The sequence below is a fragment of the Gavialis gangeticus genome, unplaced genomic scaffold (assembly GCF_001723915.1).
Source record: "Gavialis gangeticus isolate Ggan-Ray unplaced genomic scaffold, GavGan_comp1, whole genome shotgun sequence".
In the NCBI taxonomy this organism is placed as follows: Eukaryota; Metazoa; Chordata; order Crocodylia; family Gavialidae; genus Gavialis; species Gavialis gangeticus.
The window spans coordinates 27,780,903-27,789,600 of record NW_017729022.1 but is presented as its reverse complement, the minus strand read 5'-3'; the positions used below and the strand labels follow the sequence as shown (position 1 = coordinate 27,789,600).

Genomic DNA, 8,698 nt, shown 5'->3' with positions numbered 1-8,698 from the left:
TCGGAGCAGGGGCCTCGCATGGGCTGATTTGCCCCAGGGCCCGCACCCTGCTTGGGTCAGCTCTGCTCTTGTATATTGTGTAGGTGGTGGTTGGGGGGTGGGTGTGTGTAGGCAGGCAGGGGCAGTGTGTGTGTGTAGGCAGGGCAGTGTGTGTGTGTGTGTGTGTATGTGTGTGTGTGTAGGCAGGGGCAGTGTGTGTGTATGCGAGCAGAGACAGTGTGTGTGTGCAGGCAGGGGCAGAATGTGTGTGTATGTGTAGGCAGGGGTAGTGTGTGTGCAGGTAGGGGCAGTGTGTGTGCGTAGGCAGGGACCGAGTGTGTGCATATGTGTGTGCAGGCGGGGCAGTGTGTGTGCATGCATGCAGGCAGATACAGTGTGTGCATGTGTGTAGGCAGGAGTAGCGTGTGTGTGTGTGTGTGTGTGTGTGTATGTGTGTGTTCGTAGGACAAGTCCCACATGCACACCCCACTATATACATGCACTCACACCCCACATCGCACTTCCATACATGCAGACCCCCAGACCCACACCCCCTCACATACCCCAGCCACCCTTCCCCACAAATCCCATACCCACCCACTCCTCACATATCCACACAAACACCCACATGCTCCCTCACCCAACATACCCACAGCCCCCCCCACAACCTATACCCACCCCCCACAATATACAAGTGTAAGACTTCATTTTAAGCTATTGTGCAATCACCTCTATGTACACTACACAAACACATGTAAACCAGGGCAAAAATATTTTTTGAAATCAAATTAATAAATGTTTGAGATGTTCACTTTTTAGAATATAATTTGGTATTTTTCTGGTTCTGAGATGACAAACCCCCCTGCTGAAAGGAGTACTTGCAGGACAAGGGGCAGGACTTATGGTGGCAAAGGTCAGAGGTTAGGGGGCAGGACTTCCGGTTCTAAGATGCAACAAGGGGCAGGGCACCTGTCAAGGGGCGGGACTACCCATGAGGTCCTCGACAGCTTGCCAAAACTTGGTAAGTGGCCCTCCACCCAAAATAATTGCCTGCCCCAATCTAGAAAGAAAGAATTCTCTGCTGACCCACACAGTGGCAACAGAGTCATTCTTCAATTGCTTTCAACACCATAATGTTGCAGCAGCTTCTGGGTCCCAGCAGTGCAATGAGCAGTGGCTGGTGGATCCAAGTGATGACAACAAAAGAAGCTCAGTTCAATTTTTAGTCTGAAAGATCACCACTAGTGAGGCACTGTAGCCTCCACTAGACCTCCAGTACTGGTCACTTCTTTCCTACCACCCCATCACTTTGGTTTTAGTATGGGACTTCATCACAGATGTTGACCTGAAAGCAAGCATGCTGCCGGCTGGACTATTCAGACTAACTTCACCAAATACTTTTTATGGTCAAATTAAACTAAGTTGTATTCTTGGCACAGACATGAGTCACTGCTTTTACAATTGCTTCTGGGTCTGCTGTTCAGACAGGATGCTTTGTAGGCGTGAGAGACGACAGGAAGAGCTGTTCTCTGTACATGTAATCTAAGGGCCATAAAGGTTACATTTTTAGTACATGAAGAAGAATGAAATCTGCTGAAGTGAAGGGCCAGATTTTGACACCTTTTAATCCCCCTGAATAACTCCTTACTCCATGAATACTCCCACTGATTTCATGAGCCTTACCCTACCTGCCCACCTGACCAAGGGAAATTTCCTGTGAATGTTAGATGTTTACAGCATTGGTCCAGCTATACTTTCCCTCATCATTCTTGCCCATGTAGTGTCAGGAGCAAGCATGCATGTTATACACTTGATTGACAAAAACTGACGGTAGTTTGAACACTCTGGCAAACCTCCCATTTATTCAGACTAATTCCCATTTGAGTCAACACTCAAGAAAGGGCTCAGGATCAGTTTTCTGGTTCTGAGAAGTGGTAGAGGCTGCTGGATTTTTAAGCAGTGGGTTACACTCTGTTATATCTTTTTTCAGGGGTGGAATGGTTCAGACCAGTGAACAATATGAATTTGTGCACCATGCACTGAGTCTGTATGAAAGCAGACTTTCTGCAGAAGCTGTCGAGTGAAGCCAAGAAAGGTGACCAAAATGTCAAATCTCTTGAGGTAATTTGTTTCATTACCTACCAGCAGCTTCTTCAAGAAGTTTACTGCAGTGGAAAGAGAGGCTTTGAAGCCACTTGTGAAAGGATTGTGTATGGTTTGGCAAAAGTATAAAGATTGCTGGACCCTTACTGTATATGAATGTATGTAAGCTTTCCAAAAATGATTTTTCAAGAGGGTATTGTACTGATGCGACACATGGATTTCACACATATCTAAAAGGTGGATTTATTTCTGTAATAACAGTATCTGCCATGTGGACTGTATGTATGTGCTACTGCTGCAGTCAGCTGGACACCGGGACTTCTACAGAAGAAATGTTTATCAAATGTATAAATGCTTTAACGTTTGCAAACTCTGTCTTGTGAATGGACTGTCAGCTATTAAATTGTACCTGTTAAGTGCTATTACCTATTATGTGGTGAGCTTATTTCTTAACCACATAATATTCTTGCTGCTAAAGTTGCAAGTGATCAGTTATGGTTTAAAAAAAGATGAAAAAGTCTTGTTTTTGAAACTATTCAAAAGCAGTTAATATTTTATATGGACGTATCTGTTCTTCATACTATTAGCTATTAAATATGTACTTACAGTAGGTCCACTAAAGCTGTAACAGAGCACAATGTCTGTTATTAAATGTATATGTATTTACTCTATAATGTTGATTGTCTTAGAAACTGCTTCTGCTACAGACCTAATTCCAGTGTATTTGTAATCAGTGTGAGACATTTTACTTTTAAAAGAAACTTTGTAGCATATATTAAATGGTGGGAATTTTAAATATTTGTCTGTCTTTTACTAAGAGGGGATTTTTTGAATATGTTATTTACCTGTTGTATCTCTTCCCATAAAGAGACCATTATCTTTGGGGTTATGAACTGTTCCATAAAAGAAAGTTATACAAAAATGATGTTATGAATGTTTCCTTACATTTCTTCAAGGGTTTGTTCTTAAAGTGAAACAGAAAACTGACATTATTACTCATAGAGATCACTGGGAGGTATTCACACAGGTATAATGAGTTTTTAATTGCAGTGATGTTGACTTTGCTTCATACTGCCAATAAACTATACTTGATATAAAATACTTAGTGAAGTCTGTATTTTTACCTACAGTAGTTCACCATCACTATTATTGTACGCTGATAGGTAAATGTAGCCCAGTATGGTTTGTTTCATTTCATGCTGGATTTTAACAACTGGAGGACCAAATCCTTGAGGTTTTCACCCAGTTTTTATGTAAGGAAACCCCCATTAATAGAGCAAAGTGGGTCACGTGATGGTGAAGCCAAGTCAGCATCACTTGATCCCATAATGGGAGTTTACCTGAGTAAGGACTCAGTTAAGGACCTCATAGATTTGAATTACTTCCACGGATACTTTAAACAGTAAGGAAGAGGAGAAAGTGATATCATGTAATGGGATTTAGCTTTGATGGACACACAACATATCATTATAAAAATTGTGTATGCGTTTTCTGGGTAATACAGTATGTGTTTATTTCGCACAGTCCAAATCACCTGCAGACATGTAATGTTTCATGAACAGTCAATTATATAAAATTACAATCCCTCTTCTTTATATTTTTAGTCCAGTAACATATTCAGATGTTGAATCATCTATTTTTTTACAGCTTAGAAGTCTGAAAAATCTATCCTTCTTCTGTTTCAATGTTTCCAAAGCAAGAGTCAGTAAACTGTGAAGAATTATATGAAAGGACAAACTAGTGTAAAACTCCGCAAAACAATTGAATAGAAGGAAGTGCTCGTCACTGACTTTTTTCCCCTGTGAAGGCACGTTTCCTTCCTAGCCTTTGCTTCACTTATCTGAGGTGTTTTTTTTTTAAAGAGAAGCATGGGGAGTTGTTAGATGGAAAATGGATCCTTTATTTCATGTCCTGATTTTTACCTGCCTCGCCTTCACAATCTCAGGTAAGTGTAGCCTCTGCTTCCCTTTTCGTTCCAGGTCCCTTTCAAACTCTGACAAGAACACTTCAGGACTGCCGGAAATGTATCCAAAGCCATGAATATAGAGTTAGTTCTCAGCTTGAGTTTATATAAGAGGGATTGGGGGCAGGGCCAACAAAGCCAGTACTGTTTAGATTTCTTTCCAAAGGAAAATAAACTCACTCCTTGAATGCTGTATATACCTCATTTTTTTAGAAGATCTCCTCCTAGACAATTCAGTGGCTGAGCCCTAAACAAACCTCCTTTGAGGAGACTGCCCTACTACTATTAATGTTTTGTGAAACTTACAAAACTAGAAGCTTTATGGAGTACTTAGTTCAATTGTGATTTTGTGTCTTGCACCATAAAAAGGCAGAATGAAAAGTTCAGCCAAGGAAAATGTAGATAGTGTTTTGAAATGTTTTTTTAATCCACTAGAACTGGAAATTTTGACTGAGTAACTTAAATTTAAAAAAAAAGGTTAAAGAAAATAGAGGTGGTGATTGCATTTTGTGCTTTGTAGCAAGTGTGTATTTGAAGCTAGTGGCATTTTTTTCAGAAAATGATTTCAGTTCTGTTAATTTCTGTGGTATATATATTTAAGCAGGGATCTGTCTATAGTAAGATGGCTCAAAAACGTCTATGGTTAAAAAATGTCTAGAGAAATGCCAGTGTATTTAGGACAATAAGATATGCAGAGTTGTATCATTAATATTCCTCCAAAGATAAATGGAACACACTCGTATAGAGGCAGAAAGCTATCAGAGAGTCCCCTATCATGTATTTTCACAAATAAAACAGCTTATAGAAAAATAGTTTCTAGCCAAGAATCATAAACTTGACTTACCAGAGGTCTCTATATTGAAATTATCAAAGACTAAAGTCTCCTGTAAGGTCTCTGTATTCTTTGAAAAGAGGAAGAAGACATCTTCAAAAGTAGGTTGAAAGTCATTACCAATTATGGATTTAATTTTAATGCAGGTCCGATTTCTTTTTTAATGTGAATGGTCAAGGTAAACTTTACTAAAAATAGTTTGTTTGTTACATTCTTGTGTTTGTTGCATTCTGTAGGGTTTTTTTTAATTTTTATGCTGGCTCATGTCATAGATACTGAGATAATAGAAAGAGGGGGAGAAAAAAAGACGTGTTTGTTGATGTGCTTTTAAGTCATTGAGAATTATTTTTAAATACCGTGTATTATTTGCTGTATTTTATGGGTTTTTTCATTTTCCAGAAGGGTTTCTGATTATCCATGTTCCAAGAAATCAGTGTCTTTATGGAACCAAAACAGTAACTGTGGGTTACTGCAATCTGACCAGTCCCAACCAGCAGTGGAAATGGACAGAGGATGAGAAACTGCTCCACCTTAAATCGGGCCAATGTCTAGGCATCTCCAGGATCACTGCTCCATCTTCTCGCAGCACCATGATTGACTGCCCTCAGGCACCTAGATGGACCTGCCATGAAAAGGAAAATGCCCTTCAGGTGGCAAATAGCTCTCTTTTTCTTACAAAACAAGGCCAGAAGGTAATGGTCAAGCTGGGCAAAAAATACCTCCACAGCTGGATGCAATTAGATGTCAACAAGGAGGGAAGACCTGTCTATAGAAATGTGTGCCTAGAGAAAGGTGAGCTTCTCCTTTCAGGAAGTATCTTGGAAATTGTCAAAACAATACCTTGTCTTGTGAAACTGCTACACTTTTAATAATAATGGTGTTTTGTAACAATAGAAGCAATCATGTTTACTCAAAGGTTAATTTAGAGGACTTTTCAGAATCAAAATCACTCAGAGAAAGCTAAAAAACAGTTTTCAAATACTCCTGATAGCTGACTTTTGTACATAAGATACTTTTGTTAGTCCACATAATATTTTAAGTTTGTTTATTCCCTTTTCTGTTCCTATATTTGGACCCAAGTCATTGTGTATGAGCATTAGCAGATTCTTGTGTCATTTGTTTTAGGTTCATAGTTTCATAGTAGCTAGGGTCAGCAGGGACGTGAACAGATCATCTAGCCTGACCCCCTGCCACAGGCAGGAATGAATACTGGGTTCACAAGAACCCAGACAGGTGATCATCTAACCTCTTTTTGAATTTACCCAAGGTAGGGGCAAGGACCACTTCCCTAGGAAGTTGGTTCCAGATTCTGGCCACCCTAACTGTAAAATATTGCCTTCTGATCTCTAACCTAAACCTATTCTCCATCAGCTTATTACCATTGTTCCTTGTCACCCCAGGTGGTGCTGGGGAGAATAGGGCTGTTCCTATTTGCTGATGATCTCCCCAAATGAGTTTGTAGGCAGCCACCGGGTCCCCCCTCAACCTCCTCTTTTATATCCATATATACACATATCAGATGTAGTGCTGCTTTCATACAATTTATACTGAAAAGAAAATATCCAGTCCCTCCCATTTGTTCTCTCTGTCACATCATTTCAAAAATTTAAAAATGCATTGCTTTCACTACTACCACACTTATAATCTGAGTGTTTTCTCAGAATGAATGCACAGCTTATGCGTTATACTGCTTTTTAGGGCTGTGCAAAGCTTCGGTCCCTGATTCAGTTTGGCAGAGATTCAGCCCGATTTGGTGGCCAAATCCTGAAATCCAAATCAAATCAGGAGACCCTTTAATCTCTCCAAATCGATTGGAATCGATTCAGAGAGATTTGGAAAGACTCAGCGATTCAGACATAGACATAGCTTTAAATGTTTTTTCTACATACCTCAAGGTACCAGGTGGCTTGTCAATCCTGAGATGGTGGGGCACATGGAGCATCCCACAGGAGCATGAGGGGCTCCCCAGCACACTCACCAGCAGACCCAGAATTGGACCAGAAGCACTTCCAGTTCACTTCCAGGTCCCCTGCGCTCCTCCAGCTCAGCAACTGGTGCCTCCTAGGTCTGAGGGGGCACCCAGGGTCCCCCGGGGCCAATCGCTGAGCCGGGCCGGGGGGGGGTGTGGGAGGCCTCCTGGCATGCTCCCGGCAGACCCAGAAGTGGACCAAAAGTACATCTGGTCCACTTCTGGGTTCACCGCTGAGCATGTAGGAGGGGCCCCCTGCACTCCTTTGGGACGCTCCATCTGCCCCAGCATCACAGTGTTCACAAGCCACACCTGGTACCTCGAGGTATGTAGAAAAAACATTTAAAGCAGTGTCTATGGCTGAATCGCTGGTTCTCTGAATCAGCATCGACTCTTCAGATTCAGATTCAGACGAATTGAATTGGGGACAGTAATCTGAATCAACAAATCGCACCACTGTCCCTGATTCGGGCCGAATCCAAATTGAATATGGTCCATTTCACACACATCTACTGCTTATGAAACATTGCTCTACCAATATCCTAAAGATTCCTGGTAACAAATGTACAAATTTGGCATATAATAAGATTAACCCAAATTTGTAGTAAAGTTGTAATGTGGTTCCAAAGTATATATGTCTCTGTGTATAGATTGGTTGGGTTCATTGAGATCTATGCTCTGAGTCTCTATTAGGTCAATCCCTTCTAGGTAGGACTTGTCATCGACTTCTGTGGAAACCTCTGCTGATATTAACATGGGTAATTAAAATGTCCAAGACAGAACACACACTAAAACAGTTTTATGACATCATTACAAGGATTGTAAAAGAGTAGATTCTAGCATAGCGGTTTTGTGTTTGAAGTGTTTGGATAGATGATATTGATTCTGCCCATTTACAGACTAAATGTGACTCTGTGGGAAGGTGAGTTGCAGTCTGGATATGTATCTCATGCCTACTCAATTAGAGGTCACTTCTGAAACCAGCATAGGCACTTCTTCCAACAAAGTCCATGACTGAATCTCAGTGATTATGGCAGTTGGTTGGACCATCATCAAGGGCTGAGTCTTGAAGCACCAAGTGACCCCTCTGACATGTTGAGTGTCTTCAACTCCCATTGAAGCACACAGGAGTTGAGGGTCAAGAGAGCCTTGCAGGATTGAACCCTAATCTCTTCTTCTTAAGATCAAAAACATGCAATAAATTCTGGGGCTCATTTACATAAGGAACCCTCAAAGAATAGTGACATTTCAAGACAGTCTCCAACACTTTATTGAGAAAAGGGAATGGAGAGTTCCTAGCCAACAGTTGCATTCTGAACAGACCTAGGTCTAGGAGCCAGGAGAACTGGGGGAATGTAAAAGGGATAACACAGAGGGAAAAAAAGATAACATGTTAGGACTTGAAAGAATAGGAGCTATTGGTTCAAAGACACAGAGAATGATCAGGAAATGCATTGCACTCAAAGGATGGAGAACAGGATGCGTGAGCAAGGAGTAAGTTGGGTGATTTGGGAGGAAAGAAAAGCTTGCATTAGGAAAATGATCTGGTTGGATCAGGAGGAGAAGTAAATATAGTATGTGCAGAAGTGGGAAAAGGAGGAAATCAAAAGTTTATGTTTATGTTTATGAAGATCATCAAGGAGCACATTTGTGATGGGCCGGCATCAGAAATGATGCTCAGGGGCAATCAGCATGGATTTATTAGGGGGAGATCATGTCAGACCAACCTGATTGCCTTCTACGATCAGGTCACAAAGGCCATGGATGCAGGTGTCGCGGTGGATGTAGTCTTTCTGGACTTCAGCAAGGCCTTTGACACCGTCTCTCACCCCATCCTAGTTAAAAAACTAGG

The 8,698-nt window shown here is 41.3% G+C and overlaps 2 protein-coding genes across 3 annotated transcripts in view; both read left to right on the top strand.

Moving 5' to 3' along the window:
• PTPRR (protein tyrosine phosphatase, receptor type R) overlaps nt 1-3,183 on the top strand; it is a 302,767-nt gene extending 299,584 nt beyond the window's left edge. Inside the window, exon 15 of the mRNA XM_019514731.1 lies at nt 1,970-3,183. Coding sequence (XP_019370276.1) covers nt 1,970-2,063 — 94 coding nt within the window. The 3' untranslated portion in view covers nt 2,064-3,183. The remainder of the gene's footprint in view (nt 1-1,969) is intronic.
• A 538-nt stretch (nt 3,184-3,721) lies between these two features.
• PTPRB (protein tyrosine phosphatase, receptor type B) overlaps nt 3,722-8,698 on the top strand; it is a 111,927-nt gene continuing 106,950 nt past the window's right edge. The window contains exons 1-2 of one of the 2 annotated variants that reach the window (XM_019514729.1): nt 3,722-4,027; nt 5,277-5,669. In XM_019514729.1, the coding sequence (XP_019370274.1) occupies nt 3,973-4,027; nt 5,277-5,669 (448 nt within the window). In that variant the 5' untranslated portion in view covers nt 3,722-3,972. The remainder of the gene's footprint in view (nt 4,028-5,276; nt 5,670-8,698) is intronic. The other variant, XM_019514728.1, reaches the window with a different exon arrangement.